Genomic DNA, 20040 nt, shown 5'->3' with positions numbered 1-20040 from the left:
CTTGACTTTTCCATTCACATGGACCAATGAATTACATTTCTTTTTTTAACAAAACACAGTTATGTATTACATAACCTAGCTATATAGAATGGATATAAGAAGTTTACAGCTATAAGGGACATTCCTACCTTCACATTTTGGAGCTTCGTAAGTCCAATGATCAGGAGCTGTACACTTTGCTTTGAGAGATCCCACCAAGGTATATCCTTCATTACAAGTGAAAATACATGAAGAATTATAATGTAGAATGTCTTCATTGCTGGAGCATTGCATTGTTCCATTCCTTGGTATTTCTGGATGATGGCACTGAATAGCTGAACAAAGAAGAAATATACAAAAAATTAAAGTGCATGCCTGGGCAACAAAAAAAATATATACAGAATATTTATGCAGTTTCTGCAATACATGCACATTTGCCCATGTTTTATTACTTTCCCCTGCAAGTACATAAAAATACCTGTCGGTCTGCCAAAAATACAGCTCTGAATTTCTTGTTGTGGGCTAACATAACGCAGGATTTTGTGAAGTTGCTTTTGCTAAACTATTGACTTCTTCCCTCTTTCCTCATCTCAACAACATAGAGAGTTATTCACAAAATCATATGTTAGTAGTTATCCCAGCCTTTATATACTGGTTAATATCTGTCCTCCTACTGTATATAAGCCCAACATTCACCATACATTATATTATTTTCCATAAAACCCTTTAAGGCTCTTTGCCACACAAAACAATAGCCTTGGATTCCAGCGATGTTACAGATAAAACACCACCATTTTAAAGTAATCAATGAATTCTGTGTAAATTGACGGAGCTCTGATATGTGGAATATTTACCTTCACATCTTGGAGGCTCTTCTGTCCATTGGTAAGGAGACATACATTTCGTTGATGGAGACCCAACCAAAGAAAACCCTTCCTTGCATTTGAAATTACAGCTAGACTTATATGGTAGCATTTCTTTATTGTCTATGCAATCCATTACTCCATTTTCTGGTTCCTCAGGACGTTTGCACTGAATAGCTACAAAAGGAGAATAATTACTTAAGTGCATGTACTGGACTTTTGTTTTCTACAATATTAATAACAATGTAAAAACAGAGGAAAATTTGCTGTACTGTAGAAGTACGTCCTTGAAATCAATATAACCTTTACTGATATAGTTTACAAATAACTTGTGATGTGTGAACATTTTTCTTTAATATTGTTTCAGAAATATATAATAACCTGTTTATTTGTGTTAATGCATACATATGTAGACAAGAGAAATATTTTATACGAAAATATTTATACTACAGTTTAAAAAAATGAAAAGGAAAGGTTTACTTTTATCTATGAAGTGCCTGATTTGAAATGTTTGGTGAATCTACCATATAGAACTTACGAACTAAAAGCTGAGATTGAAGCTAAGCTTTCTACAATATATTTGAGAGAGTATGGGTTTTATTTGGCCTCTGTTTGATAAAGTATTTTTTTTTAAACTTGGATGGATTTTAATATTGCCCTGCTGATATATCCCAAATGCAGCTCAAGTGCCCAAATATCCATAGGCATATTCTACCTAGTTTTCTGTTAGATTATTTTGTACTATTTTTTTTTCTAGATCATCACTATTTTAATAGTATGTATTTGAAAAACATTTGAAAAAAAAGCATACATTGCAGTTTAGCCATTCTAGAGTTGGCATTATTGTTAATTTTAGGTGCCCAGACTATAAATAAAGCTAAAATCCATAAAACAAAAGAAGAACCTACCGTTGCATTTTGGAGGTTCTTCTGTCCACTGACCAGGTGTCATACAAATTACTGAAGTGGAACCAACCAGGCTGAAACCATCATTGCAGCTGAAATTGCACATGGACTTATCTGTCAGAATTTCGCTATCATTGGAACATCTGATCATCCCATTCAGTGGTACCTCTGGACGTTTACACTGAATTTCTAAGCATTGAATAAAAAAAAGCTTTTTTAAAAAAAATTACATTGTTATAGAAAATGTGAAAGATTGATAGTTAATGCGTCTTACATTATATTTTTGCTGTTTTTAGTGATTCAATTATCCCATAAATGATGTACATACCTTTACAATGTGGAATGTGAGCTCCCCAATCTCCATCTTTAGTACAACTCAAATTTTCTGAGCCAACCAACACATATCCATCAGAGCAATTAAAATGACAATTTGACAGATATGTAAAGTTTCCATTGACATGAGAGCAAGTCATTGATCCATGGTCTGTGCCATTTATTTCTGGACACGTGACAACTGGAAACAAAGAAACAAATGTTACATTTATAGTCTAAATACATATTCAAAAAGATAAAAATACATCAGCTTTAAATTTTCAACATCGCTGAACCTATGAAAAATATAATTACCATGTTCGCATTCTTCTCCATAAAAGCCATCATAGCAGTTGCAAGTGTAGTTGTTAATATTTTCAACACATTCTCCATGTTTATTGCAGGAAGAAGAATGACAAGAAGCTGAGCATAAGGAAAACAATGCATACTAGTTAGAAAAATGAAACATGTATTATAAATTGAAAAACTACGTTCCTGGCATATTTGACATGTATTTTTTATATTCTGTAAACTCTGTGAATTGCAGGAAAGAGCCTATGGGAAGAATGACTGAACTGAGTAGTATTGAATAATTGTAAATAAATAAATATATATATATATATATATATATATATATATATATATATACACACTGCCTTGAAAAAGTAAAAGTAATCATACCCCATACCATTTTGAATACCAATGGTGGTATTCATACCATTTTGTCATGTTACAACCAAAAAGGTAAATGTATTTTATTGCGATTTTATGTGATAGACCAACACAAAGTGGCACATAATTGTGAAATGGAAGGAAAATTATATATGGTTTTCTAAATGTTTTACAAATACATATCTGAAAAGTGTGGGGTGCATTTTGATTTAGCCCCCTTCACTTTGATGCCCCTTACTAAAATCCCGTGGAACCAATTGCCTTCAGAAATCACCTAATTATTAAATAGAGTCCACCTGTGTGTAATTTAATCTCAGTATAAATACAGCTATTTTGTGAAGCCATCAGAGGTTTGTTAGAGAACCTTAGTGAACAAACAGCATCATGAAGGCCAAGGAACACACCAGACAGGTCAGAGATAAAGTTTTGGGGAAGTTTAAAGCAGGGTTAGATTATAAAAAATATCCCAATCTTTGAACATCTCATGGAGCACTGTTCAAACCATTATCCGAAAATGGAAAGAGTATGGCACAACTGAAAACCTACCAAGACATGGCATCCACCTAAACTGACAGGCTGGGCAAGGAGAGCATTATTAAGATAAGAAGCCAAGAAGCCCGTGGTAACTCTGGAGGAGCTGCAGACATCCATAGCTCAGGTGACAGAATATATTAGTCATGCACTCCACAAATCTGGCCCTTATGTAAGAGTGTCAAGAAGAAAGCTATTGTTGAAAGAAAGCCATAAGAAGTCCCATTTGCAGTTTGCGAGAAGCCATTTGGGGGATACAGCAAACATGTGGAAGAAGGTGCTCTGGTCAGATGAGACCAAAATTGAACTTTTTGGCGTAAAAGCAAAACACTATGTGTGGCAAAAACTAACACTGCACATCACCCTCAACACACCATCCCCACTGTGAAACATGGTGGTGGCAGCATGTTGTAGGGATGCTTTTCTTCAGCAGGGACAGGGAAACTGGTCAGAGTTGATGGGAAGATAGATGGAGCCAAATACAGGGCAATCTTAGAAGAAAACCTGTTAGAGTATGCAAAAGACTTGAGACTGGAGTGGAGGTTCACCTTCCAGTAGGATAACTACCCTAAACATACAGCCAGAGCTACAATGGAATGGTTTAGCTAAAAGCAAATTCATGTGTTAGAATGGCCGTGTCAAAATCCAGATCTGAATCCAATTGAGAATATGTGGCAAGACTTGAAAATTGCTGTTCACAGATGCTTTCCATCTAATCTGACTGAGCTTGAGCTATATTGCAAAGAAGAATGGGCAACAATTTCACTCTCTATATGTTCAAAGCTGGTAGGGACATACCTAAAAAGACTTGCAGCTGTAATTGCAGTGAAAGGTGGTTCTACAAAGTATTGACTCAGGGGGGCTGAATACAAATGCACGCCACACTTTTCACATATTTATTTGTAAAAAATGTTGAAAACCATTTATCATTTTCCTTCTACTTCACAATTATGTGCCACTTTGTGTTGGTCTATCACCAATAAAATACATTTACGTTTTTGATTGTAACATGACCAAATGTGGAAGATTTCAAGGAGTATGGATACCTTTTTAAGGTACTTTATATACTGTATACTATCTGTCTATATTTGCACGTCTGGATATAAATAACGAATTAAAACAAAAAACGCATTGTTACACAGTAACCTGAATCTATGAGATGCAATAACACTTATTATTACATTATTAAATATTACATCATCCTTCTTTTTTATTTTGGAATTTTTACTTCTATTTTATATTTATTATTATATTACAATGTCTATAAAAGAAAATGTAATGTTAAATATAAGTAATATACACACAATTTGCTAGTTTTTAATCTAAAAACACAATCTAGAGACTGTTGACACACTTTTTGTGACATCTATTGAGAAATGGAACTACAGTATGGTCTCATCTAATTAAAAACATTATGTTGTGCTTCTGGGAATATTTTCTTACCTGTGTAGCATAAAGCAACCTTTTTCTTACTGCAGGGTTCATCATTCCATTGTCCTGTATCATTAGCCCGCCTAACATACATCTCAACACAGTCTTCATCTTTATTATTACTCAGGTTGTTAGGTTCCCCTTTGGCCCAGTTTTCAGCTTCTTTTGTGAGTACCTTGTTAGTACCAACCCAGGTCCATTTGCCATTGCTTTTATTTTTCCTTATACCAATCCAGTAATATGCTTGATTAAATGGCAGTAAGTTGTTAAGGTGCTCATTTTCAATTCGGTTTTGAATTGCCACCATAGAAGTGTATTTTTCTGTACAATATTTATAAGCCTCATCATATGTCATATTGTATTGTGAATAGTGGTAGGTCCAGCCTTGTACACAGGATATCAATGCCAAGCCTGCAATGAATAACAATTTATGTGATAATTAATAAGGTTTTCCTGTTCCCTTTGCCCTACAATTTTTATACAGTAAAATTATGCAATTTTTATCCTACAATAACATCAAGGGATGTATCATATTCTCTCTATTTAGAAAAAAACTTTAAAACCAAGTTCATTATAAAGAATTGTCCTTGAAGCTACAATTATCTTAAGAATAAGGATATTACTCAAAAACTGGAATATTTTCAGACTGGGACAGTCTATTGTGAGACTTTAACGTTACCACCCTTAGAAAATAAATATATTTTCTATTTTTAATTTACACTAAAAAAAAAGAAAGAAAAAGGATAGATAAAAAGATAAAAATGAAAGATAAAGAAAGATAGTATTTTAGTATTTTTATAAATGCCCCCTGATATGTGTCCACTTACCATAAACAGTAAGGAAAAGAAAAAATAAATATGCCATCTTCCAAAATCAGTAGTAAAATTGACAATTTTCTGAAACAAAAAAAAAAGAAGCATTATGTATGGTATCAACTCTGTTTTATTGACTGAGGTTCATTGTAAATACTTTCAGCTAAATCAGTTAGTTTGACAGAATGCATCAAAGGAATATTAGGCGTTTCATGACCACAGGTCAGTGACTTGTACTTGAACTTGGCGATGACTAATTTGCCTTCCTAAATAATGTTTACTTTGGTTTTTAAAGACATGGGATGATGTTATTCTGTACACTGATTTAATAAACACCCTGCTCATATTTTTAAATACTGTAATACATTTACTTTGTACAGCAAGTGCACAGAGAAAGAGATACATTGATAGCTAGAGTTTTATTTACCAACAAACCTCATATGATCAATGTGCCATGGCTGTCATATTGATCGCACTCTCTAGTACCATGATTACAGGTTCTCAATTGTTTGAGCCTGGGAGTAGTGCTATGACAGGGTTATATCCAATCGTCTGCCCAGTTTTCCTTTTTATATCAATCTGATCTTAGATAGGCTTTGTATCCAATTATGATGCACATTCTTCCCACATTTCCTATTTCATCCCATTTTATTGCCTAACTTCCTGCTAACCCTCTGTCTTCCCCATGATCACCTGCTATTGTTACTTAGAAAGATAATGTTAATACCAGTTATGAAGTAAATAGCAGCACCGGTCAAAAGAATCTAATATAGTTATGATAAACCAACATAGTTTAATTAGCCCCCAACTCCCACTGCCAGTCTTTTAAAAAATGATGCATTTATCCCACAGAGGGTCTTATGTGTAAATCGTCTGACTACAGGAAAGTCTGTGTTCCACCTAAAAATAGTAAGCTTCTCAGTTTACTTTTCTGTTCTAATCTGTCTTTGCAAAAGCATATTGATAGGTATGAACACAGGGATTGTTCAACAGTTGAGCCTTTCATACATAAGGCTGAATATATAGACCTATTTAGTATAAAATCTATGATTTATACAATGTATACTGCATTTTGAATATATAGCTTACACATAATGTATACTATATAAGAAGTTTGTTTTATTTAGAGAATTCAAGGTCCTCTACATACAGATTATTTGGTATGACACAGAAGCATTGCCTAAAACATTCACAGAATTATCCTTTGTTGTAAGGAGGCAAATGACATTATAAGATACAGTATAATTTAATGTGCATCAGTGAATATTGCTGAATTCAGTTTTTTACACAATTTGCCATATTTATCAACATAGGCAAAAAAATAACAAACACAACAGTAATAGTTCTCAAAAAGCCAATAAAAAAAACATACTTCAACTATAATAATGGACGATGATCTTTCACTAGTTGCTCTTGGTTAGTGTCATCTATGTCACTTTGCAAAATATCAAGCCCATTTTGTCAATACAAACGTAACTAATATGAACCTAATAAAAGTGCTATTAGTTGATACATGCTATCCTATTCAGGTACAATAGCTGTAATATGACCACAAACTCAGTTTATAAGAATATCTATTTTCCTGAAGCAGCACATTTGCTATACCTTTTTTCAGACATCCTTAGAATAAAAAAGTTTCTATCCTGAATATGAAGCAAAGAAAATAAGGTATAATGCTTTTAAAATTATATACTTACTACTTTCTAAGTATAAACCTCAGAATGGGCAGCGAATACTTCAGAGTCAAGGGCCTTTCTCTCCTTTCCTGTAGGGGTTTCCTGTTGGAGTAACTTTCAGTGCTGAGCCACGCGTCTTTTATACATGCTGCAGACTAGGAATGACCAAATGACATGCTCCTTTCATTTACATACAATACAAGGATATTTCCCTGACCAGCAAGAAATTCCCAGCTGTTGAATTTCCCAGAAATTTTCCACACGATAAAGTAGGCTGTTAATGAGTTTCCTAAACTGCACTTTTCAAATCGGAGACATGCCAGTAAATCAGTATATATAAACGTCTATATTGATTAATTTTGGTTTAAGGTCTCATTTGCATGCACCACCTCCCCGTAATGTAGACATTTTAAAGGGAAAACTAGAAATTGGGAGTTTAGAGGTGCGTATTAATCAATTAGAAACAAAAAAAAAATCAAATTTATAAATTTTATTTAATAAACATCATTAAATTGTATATGTTAAAACCAACATGAATAATTCATAGGGTCATGGTACAAAAGTTTTCGGAGTACTCAGAGTTGAAAAACTTTTGTACCATGACCATATAAATTATTCATACCTTTCTCTTTAAAATGTCTATATTTATTAAATCTAAAAATGGGAATAAAATATTGACTTATATTTTCAATTCATGTACAGTGGGGACGGAGAGTATTCAGACCCCCTTAAATTTTTCACTCTTTGTTATATTGCAGCCATTTGCTAAAATCATTTAGGTTCATTTTTTTTCCTCATTAATGTATACACAGCACCCCATATTGACAGAAAAACACAGAATTGTTGACATTTTTGCAGATTTATTAAAAAAGAAAAACTGAAATATCACATGGTCCTAAGTATTCAAACCTTTGCTGTGACACTCATATAATTAACTCAGGTGCTGTCCATTTCTTCTGATCATCCTTGAGATGGTTCTACACCTTCATTTGAGTCCAGCTGTGTTTGATTATACTGATTGGACTTGATTAGGAAAGCCACACACCTGTCTATATAAGACCTTACAGCTCACAGTGCATGTCAGAGCAAATGAGAATCATGAGGTCAAAGGAACTACCTGAAGAGCTCAGAGACCGAATTGTGGCAAGGCACAGATCTAGCCAAGGTTACAAAAAAATTCTGCTGCACTTAAGTTTTCTAAGAGCAGAGTGGCCTCCATAATCCTTAAATGGAAGACATTTGGGACGACCAGAACCCTTCCTAGAGCTGGCCGTCTGGCCAAACTGAGCTATCGGGGGAGAAGAGCCTTGGTGAGAGAGGTAAAGAAGAACCCAAAGATCACTGTGGCTGAGCTTCAGAGATGCAGTCGGGAGATGGGAGAAAGTTGTAGAAAGTCAACCATCACTGCAGCCCTCCACCAGTCGGGGCTTTATGGCAGAGTTAGCCTGACGGAAGCCTCTCCTCAGTGCAAGACACATGAAAGCCTGCATGGAGTTTGCTAAAAAAACACCTGAAGGACTCCAAGATGGTGAGAAATAAGATTCTCTGGTCTGATGAGACCAAGATAGAACTTTTTGGCCTTAATTCTAAGTGGTATGTGTGGCGAAAACCAGGCACTGCTCATCACCTGTCCAATACAGTCCCAACAGTGAAGCATGGTGGTGGCAGCATCATGCTGTGGGGGTGTTTTTCAACTGCAGGGACAGGACTACTGGTTGCAATCGAGGGAAAGATGAATGCGGCCAAGTACAGGGATATCCTGGACGAAAACCTTCTCCAGAGTCCTCAGGACCTCAGACTGGGCTGAAGGTTTACCTTCCAACAAGACAATGACCCTAAGCACACAGCTAAAATAACGAAGGAGTGGCTTCACAACAACTCCGTGACTGTTCTTGAATAGCCCAGCAAGAGCTCTGACTTAAACCCAATTGAGCATCTCTGGAGAGACCTAAAAATGGCTGTAAACCAATGTTTAGCATCCAACCTGACAAAACTAGAGAGGATCTGCAAGGAGGAATGGCAGAGGATCCCCAAATCCAGGTGTGAAAAACTTGTTGCATCTTTCCCAAAAAGACTTATGGCTGTATTAGATCAAAAGGGTGCTTTTACTAAATACTGAGCAAAGGGTCTGAATACTTAGGACCATGTGATATTTCAGTTTTTCTTTTTTAATAAATCTGCAAAAATGTCAAAAATTCTGGGTTTTTCTGTAAATATGGGGTGCTGTATGTACATTAATGAGGGAAAAAATGAGCTTAAATGATTTTAGCAAATGGCTGCAATATAACAAAGAGTGAAAAATTTAAGGGGGTCTGAATAGTTTCCGTCCCCATTGTATTTACAATTATATTATCATTTTCAACATAATACTTTTATGTCGATAATATGGTGTGATGACAGATAACATTCAGTTATACTGTATTTTAGACTGGATTTACAGTATACCTTTTTGTTGTGTTACCAACATTCTGAAAGGCAACTCAATACCCAAGACACTGTAGCACACCATAGTAAACATATATGAATGTTCTGTGTGCTATGGTCCACTGCATTGTGAAAAAGTGCAGGTGAGTTCATGAATTGAGGCATCTTGGGAAACCATTCAAACTGAATTGGCTGCCTAAACACAATGTACCTTAATCCGTGCAAAGGTGTGGCTGGCCCTTAAAGTAGTACTTAAGTCACACTTATTAAAAGAAGTATTAAGAAATACTTTTTATAATAAATGTGACTTTAGTAATATTGATTTCACATCTATCACTTCCCCCTAGGGCAAAGTACTACAGTTCAGTGCCTTGAAAAAGTATTCATACCCCTTGAATTTTTTTTTTTGTCACACATTTTGTCATGTTACAACCAAAAACATAAATGTATTTTATTGGGATTTTATGTTGATAGACCAACAGAAAGTGGCACAAAATTGTAAAGTGGAGGAAAATGATAAATGGTTTTCGAAATTTTTTACAATTTTTTACAAATAAATATCTGAAAAGTGTGGTGTGCATTTGTATTTAGACCCCTTTACTCTGATACCCCTAAATAAAGTGGAACCAATTGCCTTCAGAAGTCACCTAATTAGTAGATATGCAAAATAAAAATTAGGGTGGCGCTAAATCCTTAGAAAAATTATGTAAATATATATTTTGAGATATAAAATGTTCAAATAATAATATGTACTTTCAAATATATGATACACAAATAATCAACAGAATATTAAACATAAACAACACATAATAAATGTGATTAGTCCAAAGAAGCAGTGCATCCAAACTTCTAGTGATGTGTGACCCTTATAATCATACAGTTCTTATTTAAAATACTGTGACAATTCTTCAAAGGTGGTGGTAATCGAGTATCATGCAATCCAGTGTTCAATCCAAGTGCTCCACCACGAAGTGCAATGGCCGCCCACCTTAAGACTCAATGTCATACGCTTCAATTAAATCAGTAATCTCCATACTGTAGTCACTCAATGGTAGATGGTGCTCAAACTGCCAATACATGTAACAAGAATGGAAATCCAGACAGTGTAGTAGTAATGCAAAGGTTTATTTTAAAAACGTGTAGACTTACGCCGCGTACACACGGTCGGAATTTCCGACAACAAATCTTCGATGTGAGCTTGTTGTCAGAAAATCCGACCGTGTGTATGCTCCATCGGACATTTGCTGTCGGAATTTCCGATAACAAAGGTTTGAGAGCTGATTCTCAAATTTTCCGACAACAAAACTTGTTCCGAGCGTGTGTACACAATTCCGACACACAAAATTCCATGCATGCTTGGAATCAAGCAGAAGAGCCGCACTGGCTATTGAACTTAGCGTAGTGCATACATTTTTTCACTTTTCTAATCCAATTAGTAAATAGAGTTTACCTGTGTGTAATTTAATCGAAGTATAAATACAGCTGTTCTGTGAAGCCCTCAGAGGTTTGTTAGAGAACCTTAGTGAACAAACAGCATCACGAAGGCCAAGGAACACACCAGACAGGTCAGGGATAAAGTTGTGGAGAAGTTTAAAGCAGGGTTAGGGTATAAAAAAATATCCCAAGCTTTGAACATCTTATGGAGCACTGTTCAATCCATCATGTGAAAATAAAAAGAGTATGGCACAACTGCAAACCTACCAAGACATGGCTGTCCACCTGTTAGGGCTAGGCTCAGCCCTTCCTTTGCAAAGCTGGCCGCTCAGCTGTCAGCTAATTGCCAGCTCCTATCTTTCCACAGTGACTCACCTGTTGATGATATCCTGTTCGTCAGTCCTGCCTACTTAAGTCGTCCAGTCCAGATGATCTCTGCCTTCACCTTGGTCACCTCTCTAGAGATGCTCTCCTGTGTTCCTGTTAAAGACTTGCTTGGCTGACATTCCTTCTGGCTCCAGATCTTGCTTGCTGTTCTACTACGCTCATCTCTGGCTCCCTGATGTTTTGGCTTGTCTGACTATCCGTTCCGGTTCCTGAACTGGCTATGTTTTGACAACGTTTACTCTGTTCACCTTTTTTTATTATTAATAACAAGTGTGATTTAACTGTACTTCTGTCTCAGTCTGATTCATGGTTTCTGACACCACCTAAACTGACAGGCCATAAAAAGAGAGCATTAATCAGAGAAGCAGCGAAGAGGCCCATGGTAATTCAGGAGGAGCTGGAGAGATCCACAGCTCAGGGGGGGGAGAATCTGTTCACAGGACAACTATTAGTCATGCACTCCACAAATCTGGCCTTTATGAAAGAGTGGCAAGAAGAAAGCCATTGTTGAAAGAAAGCCATAAGAAGTCCCATTCGCAGTTTGTGGAAGAAGGTGCTCTGGTCAGATGGGACCAAAATTGAACTTTTTGGCCTAAAAGCAAAACGCTATGTGTGGTGGAAAACTAACACTGCACATCACCCTGAACACACCATCCCCACCGTGAAACATGGTGGTGGCAGCATCATGTTGTGGGGATGTTTTTTTTTAGCAGGAACAAGGAAGCTGGTCAGAGTTGATCGGAAGATAGATGGAGCCAAATACAGGGCAATCTTAGAAGAAAACCTGTTAGAGTCTGCAAAAGACTTGAGACTGGGGTGGAGGTTCACCTTCCAGCAGGACAACAACCCTAAACATACAACCAGAGCTACAATGGAATGGATTAGATCAAAGCATATTATTATATTAGCATGGCCCAGTCAAAGTCCATACCAAAATCCAATTGAAAATCTGTGGCAAGATTTGAAAATTGCTGTTCACAGATGCTCTCCATCCAATCTGACAGAGCTTGAGCTATTTTGCAAAGAAGACTGGGCAACAATTTCACTCTCTAAATGTGCAAAGCTAGTAGAGACATACCCAAAAGACTTGCAGCTGTAATTGTAGGGAAAGGTGGTTCTACAAAGTATTGACTCAGGGGGGCTGAATACAAATGCACGCCACACTTTTCAGATATTTATTTGTAAACATTTTTGAAAACCATTTATCATTTTCCTTCCACTTGACAATTATGTGCCACTGTATTGGTCTATCACATAAAATCCCAATAAAATACATTTACGTTTTTGGTTGTAACACGACAAAATGTGCAACATTTCAAGGGGTATGAATACTTTTTTCAAGGCATTGTAAATGACCATGCTGACCAAATCCTCAAAATACAATGCACTCATGCATAATCTCTTCTGCATTTGCAGAAATGAATAGTGCATAGTAGGGATGAGCTGAACACCCCTCAGAACCTGCGAACGGACCGAAAATTCGCACGAACGTTAGAACCCCATTGAAGTCTATGGGATTCGAACGTTCGAAATCAAAAGTGCTCATTTTAAAGGCTAATTTGCATGGTATTGTCCTAAAAAGGTTTTGGGGACCCAGGTCCTGCCCCAGGGGACATGTATCAATACAAAAAAAAGTTTTAAAAACTGACGTTTTTTCAGGAGCAGTGATTTTAATGATACTTAAAGTGAAAAAAAAAGTAAAATATTCCTTTATATATCGTACCTGGGGGGTGTCTATAGTATGCCTGTAAAGTGGCGCGTGTTTCCTGTGCTTAGAACAGTCCCTGCACAAAATGACATTTTTAAAGGAATAAAAGTCATTAAAAACTGCTTACGGCTTTAATATAATGTCGGGTCCCCATAATATGGATGAAAATCAGTGAGACAAACGGCATGGGTACCCCCCCAGTCCATTACCAGGCCCTTTGGGTCTTGTATGGATATTAAGGGGAACCCCGCACCCAAATTAAAAAAAGGAAAGGCGTGGGGCCCCAGGCCCTCTGAACAGCAGTATACAGGCGGTGCAAACAAGACAGGGTCTGTAGGTTTGTTGTTAAGTAGAATCTGTTTGTAATTTTGAACTGGTACATTTTTAAAGTGTAGCTCCAGCCAAAAAATCTATTTTTACGCTTTTTGGAAAACATAGGGAAGGGTTATCACCCCTGTGACATTTGTTTTGCTGTCTGTGCAACTCTTCAGAAGATTTTACCTCACTTTCTGTCCCAATGACAAATGTTTTTTGACAATTTGGGGTTTTTAGTGAAACAAGGATTGGTGATAAAGCATCAGTGGAAAGGAGACACGTTTTTCCCATATTAACTCTTACAGGAGAGAATTTCCCTTCCTAGGGGTAGATTTCATCTCACTTCCGGTTGTCTCCTTCCATTTGCAAGTAGGAGTTGTTTGTAAGTTGGGTGTTTGAAAGTAGGGGCCTGCCCTATATACTCTGCAGAAATTGGGGCCTTAGGTGTTGGTGTTGCCATAACACTGTAAGCCCTCACAGTTACTCTTGGTGGGCGCAGGAACGGGCTCTGCTGTGAAATCTTAGATCAAGAATTGTAATTACATGCCCCTGTTGAACAGGGTCAGAAAAATTGGGCTTTTGGCGTTGGTGGTGCTGGTGCCACAACACTGTAAGTCCTCACAGTTACTCTTGGTGGGCGCAGAAACGGGCCCTGCTGTGAAATATTAGATCAACAATTGTAATTACATGCACCTGTTGAACAGGGGCATAAAAATTGGACCTTTGGTGGTGTTGGTGATGTTGCCACAACACTGTAAGCCCTCACAGTTACTCTTGGTGGGCGCAGGAACGGGCTCTGCTGTGAAATATTAGATCAAGAATTGTAATTACATGCCCCTGTTGAACAGGGTCAGAAACATTGGGCCTTTGGTGTTGGTGGTGCTGGTGCCACAACACTGTAAGTCCTCACAGTTACTCTTGGTGGGCGCAGAAACGGGCCCTGCCATGAGATATTAGATCAAGAATTGTAATTACATGTCCCTGTTGAACAGTTGAACTGCTGGTACGTGGAGACTTCAACCTTTGGGCAAACTCTACCCAAGACCCTATTGCGACCGCCTGCATCAACCAACTGGAAGAACTAGGTCTTCAACAGCTGATAAATACTCCTACGCATGGTTCAGTACACACTCTAGACCTCATATTCCAACAGAATATGGACATCAACATATTCGACAACACACCACTACCATGGACGGACCACCACGCTATCAAATTTAAAATCACCTTTAACACCACCCTCCAAAAACAGAAACACGCAACAACAACACACTGGAACAAATCTCAGAAGAGACTGCACTCTGAACTCTTCAAAACCACATTATCAAACAAAATACAATCGCTAAACTTATACCTCTCAACGGAACAAATACTCAACTCCCTAAACAAGACACTACTACAAACAGCAGACTCAGTAGCACCAAAATGCAGAACACTCATCCGCAAAAAAAACTCAAGATGGTTTAATGGCACTCTCACCCTACTCAAGCAGGAACGTAGAAGAGCTTAAAGAGCATGGAGAAGAAATCCTACCAAGGAAAATCATACAAAGTACTCACGGTGAAATACCACAAAGCAATCTTCACAGCCAAAAAAGAACATTTCTCGAATACCATCTCAACTGCCATAAACCAGCCGAGGGAACTTTTCAAAATAGTCGGCCAGTCAATGAACCCGTCCTGCTTAGAGCCCCCAGCAAATGATACTCATGATTTCTGCAATGAGTTATCAAATTTCTTCATCGACAAAATCGACAACATCCGGAAATCAATCCAACAGAAAAAAACAACCAACCTCACCCAACCAAAGCAAAAAGAGGACATCAACACGAACATCACAAAATCACTGGACTTCTTCTTGACACCGATCACCACTGACACGACTAAAACCATTATGAGAAGCCTTCGAGACAGCACATCACCAAATGACATAATTCCCACAAAACTCCTGAAAGAATGCTCCGATATCCTGGCTCCCACTATAACACACCTCATAAATTAATTGTTCAGAGAAGGGATTGTGCCAACCTCCCTCAAGCAAGGCACCGTCAAACCCCTGCTAAAGAAACCCAATCTCGACCCTAAGGACCCTATCCACCGCAGACCGATAACAAGCCTTAGCACCATCTCCAAGATTATGGAGAAAGCGGTAGTACAACAGTTACAACGCTACCTGGACACACATCAACTTCTGGACACTCTACAATCAGGCTTCCGAGGCCATGGCACAGAAACAGCACTTCTAAAAATATGGGATGATGCCCTAGAAGCAGAAGATGACGGAGAATCATGTCTCCTGATACTGCTAGACCTTAGTGCAGCATTTGATACAGTGGACCACAATACTCTACTTGTCCGCCTCACAGAAGTTGCAGGAGCCACAGATTTGAGTCTAAAATGGTTTGCATCCTTCTTAGAGAATCGCTCGTAGACAGTATAACTGGGAGCATTCACCTCTGACACCCAGACAATTTCCTGTGGAGTCCCCCAGGGTTCACCCTTGTCGTCAGTGCTATTCATCATCTACATCCGCACACTCCTCAAAATCATCAAAAAATCAGACCTCTGCTTCCACTCATACGCTGACGATACCCAAATCTACTTTTGCATCACTGGACAAAAAGACCACCATCAACAACTAGAGAAGTGTCTCACTTTGATAGATGACTGGATGACCATTAGTTCCCTCAAACTCAACGGGTCAAAAACAGAACTTCTCCTCCTACACGCTAACCAAAATCCCAAATCCAAGACTTCATGGATGCCTCCCACCATCTTCGGACAGGCCCTCTCTCCGAGCACCAAAGCCAAGAGTCTCGGAGTTATCTTTGACTCAGAAATGACAATGGATGCACAAAAAGGTTCAGTAGTTAGCGGTTCTCACCATCTCCTCCGCTTGCTACGCAGACTCATTCCCTTTATCCCAGAAAAGGAAAAAGCAGCAGTAGTTGGAACAATCATCAATTCCCGTCTTGATTACGCAAACTCACTCTACATGGGCTTACCCCAATATCAGCTTGCGCACCTACAGGCCATTCAAAACGCAGTGGCAAGACTGATAACAGGAAAAAAACCTTGGGAGTCCATCTCCCCATCCCTGAGGAGCCTACATTGGCTAACGGTAAAGAATCGGATCACATTCAAGACGCTCTGCCTCACCCACAAATGCATGCAAGGTAACGCCCCTCAATACCTCAGAGAGAAAATAAAACACTACACACCCAATCGCAATTTGCGATCATCCAACCAAAACCTCCTCCTCGTTCCCAAATACCGCTACAAAGCAAGGGGAGAACGCAGATTCGCAGTCCAGGGACCTCGGCTATGGAATACTCTTCCGACTCACATCCGCATGGAAGAAAACCATCTGGCCTTCAGGAAAAAACTCAAAACCTTCCTGTTCTAAGAAGCTGTTCAACACTAAACCCATTTAGCATCTTGAGGCGATTCAGTTTGCATTTGCAGCGCTTTACAAATCAGCTACAAGTTAGGGTAGTGTGTCCTCCTTACAGTGTTCAGCTAAAGCTACAAGTTAGTTTAGTGTGACCTCTGCACAGTGTTCAGCTAAAGCTACAAGTTAGGGTAGTGCATCCTCCTCACAGTGTTCAGCTAAAGCTACAAGTTGGTGTAATGCGTCCTCCTCACAGTGTTCAGCTAAAACTACAAGTTAGTGTAGTGCGACCTCTGCACAGTGTTCAGCTAAAGCTACAAATTAGTGTAGTGCGTCCTCCTCACAGTGTTCAGCTAAAACTACAAGTTTGTGTAGTGCGACCTCTGCACAGTGTTCAGCTAAAGCTACAAGTTAGTGTAGTGCGTCCTCCTCGCAGTGTTCAGCTAAAACTACAAGTTAGTGTAGTGCAACCTCTGCACAGTGTTCAGCTAAAGCTACAAGTTGGGGTAGTGCGCCCTCCTCACAGTGTTCAGCTAAAGCTACAAGTTAGTATAGTGCATCCTCCTCACAGTGTTTAGTTAAAGCTACAAGTTAGTTTAGTGTGACCTCTGCACAGTGTTCAGCTAAAACTACACGTTAGTGTAGTGCGTCCTCCTCACAGTGTTCAGCTAACGCTACAAGTTAGTTTAGTGTGACCTCTGCACAGTGTTCAGCTAAAGCTAAAAGTTAGGGTAGTGTGTCCTCCTCACAGTGTTCAGCTAAAGCTAAAAGTTAGTTTAGTGTGACCTCTCCACAGTGTTCAGCTAAAGCTACAAGTTAGGGTAGTGTGTCCTCCTCACAGTGTTCAGCTAAAGCTACAAGTTGGTGTAGTGCATCCTCCTCACAGTGTTCAGCTAAAACTACAAGTTAGTGTAGTGCGACCTCTGCACAGTGTTCAGCTAAAGCTACAAATTAGTGTAGTGCGTCCTCCTCACAGTGTTCAGCTAAAACTACAAGTTTGTGTAGTGTGACGTCATCATCCCTCGACAGGATCGGCTGTAACCCAAGCCTCGTTCTGGTGCCTGTCTCCGCTGTTCGGCCGAGGACATCCAGCGTTTTGTGACTGCCCAGACCCCCTACATCTACCAGCCGAGAGAGATGACTCCACGGACCCCCTGGATTGACCTGGGACATTGCTATGTTTGATATCCACCACACAAATGTGAGTGTATTACCAGCTGTTGCTGCTTTTTAATAAATTGTTTTAAACGTCTGCACCCAGAGGCGCCTCCTCTTTCTTGTTTTTGCAGTACTCTTGGGATAAAGGCTTTCACCCCTACCGGAAGGCTGCCCTGAATGTGGACTTTACACAGTATTTTTGCCCCCTCCACTTGTAGCGTCACAACACGGACTCATATATATATATATTTTTTTTCTTTTATATTAATGATAATTTCCCAAAATTCATTTCTGTACATAACTGTTGATATGGATACAGCTGTCACTATTTTGCGCCGATAACTTGTTACATTGTGTAGTGTGACCTCTGTACAGTGTTCAACTAAAGCTACAAGTTAGGGTAGTGCGTCCTCCTCACAGTGTTCAGCTAAAACTACAAGTTGGTGTAGTGCGTCCTCCTCACAGTGTTCAGCTAAAACTACAAGTTAGTGTAGTGCGACCTCTGCACAGTGTTCAGCTAAAGCTACAAGTTAGTGTAGTGCATCCTCCTCACAGTGTTCAGCTAAAACTACAAGTTAGTGTAGTGCGACCTCTGCACAGTGTTCAGCTAAAGCTACAAGTTAGTGTAGTGCACCCTCCTCACAGTGTTCAGCTAAAACTACAAGTTAGTGTAGTGCGACCTTTGCACAGTGTTCAGCTAAAGCTACAAGTTAGTGTAGTAAGTCCTCCTCACAGTGTTCAGCTAAAGCTACAAGTTAGTTTAGTGTGACCTCTGCACAGTGTTCAGCTAAAGCTACAAGTTAGGGTATTGCGTCCTCCTCACAGTGTTCAGCTAAAGCTACAAGTTGGTGTAGTGCGTCCTCCTCACAGTGGTCAGCTAAAACTACAAGTTAGTGTAGTGCGACCTCTGCACAGTGTTCAGCTAAAGCTACAAGTTAGTGTAGTGCGCCCTCCTCACAGTGTTCAGCTAAAACTACAAGTTAGTGTAGTGCGACCTCTGCACAGTGTTCAGCTAAAGCTACAAGTTAGTGTAGTGCGTCCTCCTCACAGTGTTCAGCTAAAGCTACAAGTTAGTTTAGTGTGACCTCTGCACAGTGTTCAGCTAAAGCTACAAGTTAGGGTAGCGCGTCCTCCTCACAGTGTTCAGATAAAGCTACAAGTTGGTGTAGCGCGTCCTCCTCACAGTGGTCAGCTAAAACTACAAGTTAGCGTAGTGCGACCACTGCACAGTGTCCAGCTAAAGCTACAAGTTAGTGTAGTGCAACCTCTGCACAGTGTTCAGCTAAAGCTACAAATTAGTGTAGTGCGTCCTCCTCACAGTGTTCAGCTAAAACTACAAGTTTGTGTAGTGCGACCTCTGCACAGTGTTCAGCTAAAGCTACAAGTTAGTGTAGTGCGTCCTCCTCACAGTGTTCAGCTAAAGCTACAAGTTAGTTTAGTGCGACCTCTGCACAGTGTTCAGCTAAAGCTACAAGTTAGGGTAGTGCGTCCTCCTCACAGTGTTCAGCTAAAGCTACAAGTTGGTGTAGTGCGTCCTCCTCACAGTGGTCAGCTAAAACTACAAGTTAGTGTAGTGCGACCTCTGCACAGTGTTCAGCTAAAGCTACAAGTTAGTGTAGTGCATCCTCCTCACAGTGTTCAGCTAAAACTACAAGTTAGTGTAGTGCGACCTCTGCACAGTGTCCAGCTAAAGCTACAAGTTAGTGTAGTGCGACCTCTGCACAGTGTTCAGCTAAAGATACAAATTAGTGTAGTGCGTCCTCCTCACAGTGTTCAGCTAAAACTACAAGTTAGTGTAGTGCGTCCTCCTCACAGTGGTCAGCTAAAACTACAAGTTAGCGTAGTGCGACCACTGCACATGTCCAGCTAAAGCTACAAGTTAGTGTAGTGCAACCTCTGCACAGTGTTCAGCTAAAGCTACAAATTAGTGTAGTGCGTCCTCCTCACAGTGTTCAGCTAAAACTACAAGTTTGTGTAGTGCGACCTCTGCACAGTGTTCAGCTAAAGCTACAAGTTAGTGTAGTGCGTCCTCCTCACAGTGTT

At 39.1% G+C, this 20040-nt stretch overlaps 1 protein-coding gene across 1 annotated transcript in view; it reads right to left on the bottom strand.

Moving 5' to 3' along the window:
• The window catches only part of SELE (selectin E), a gene marked incomplete in the record, with an annotated part of 8310 nt that extends 984 nt beyond the window's left edge, over nucleotides 1-7326 (bottom strand). Inside the window, 8 exon segments of the mRNA XM_073592834.1 lie at nucleotides 129-314; nucleotides 834-1019; nucleotides 1751-1936; nucleotides 2076-2261; nucleotides 2375-2482; nucleotides 4706-5104; nucleotides 5521-5589; nucleotides 7203-7326. Coding sequence (XP_073448935.1) covers nucleotides 129-314; nucleotides 834-1019; nucleotides 1751-1936; nucleotides 2076-2261; nucleotides 2375-2482; nucleotides 4706-5104; nucleotides 5521-5557 — 1288 coding nt within the window.
• Between the last annotated feature and the right edge of the window lie 12714 nt (nucleotides 7327-20040).

The sequence above is a fragment of the Aquarana catesbeiana genome, linkage group LG07, assembly GCF_042186555.1.
Source record: "Aquarana catesbeiana isolate 2022-GZ linkage group LG07, ASM4218655v1, whole genome shotgun sequence".
In the NCBI taxonomy this organism is placed as follows: domain Eukaryota; kingdom Metazoa; phylum Chordata; class Amphibia; order Anura; family Ranidae; genus Aquarana; species Aquarana catesbeiana.
This window is presented reverse-complemented; position numbering and strand designations above follow the sequence as displayed.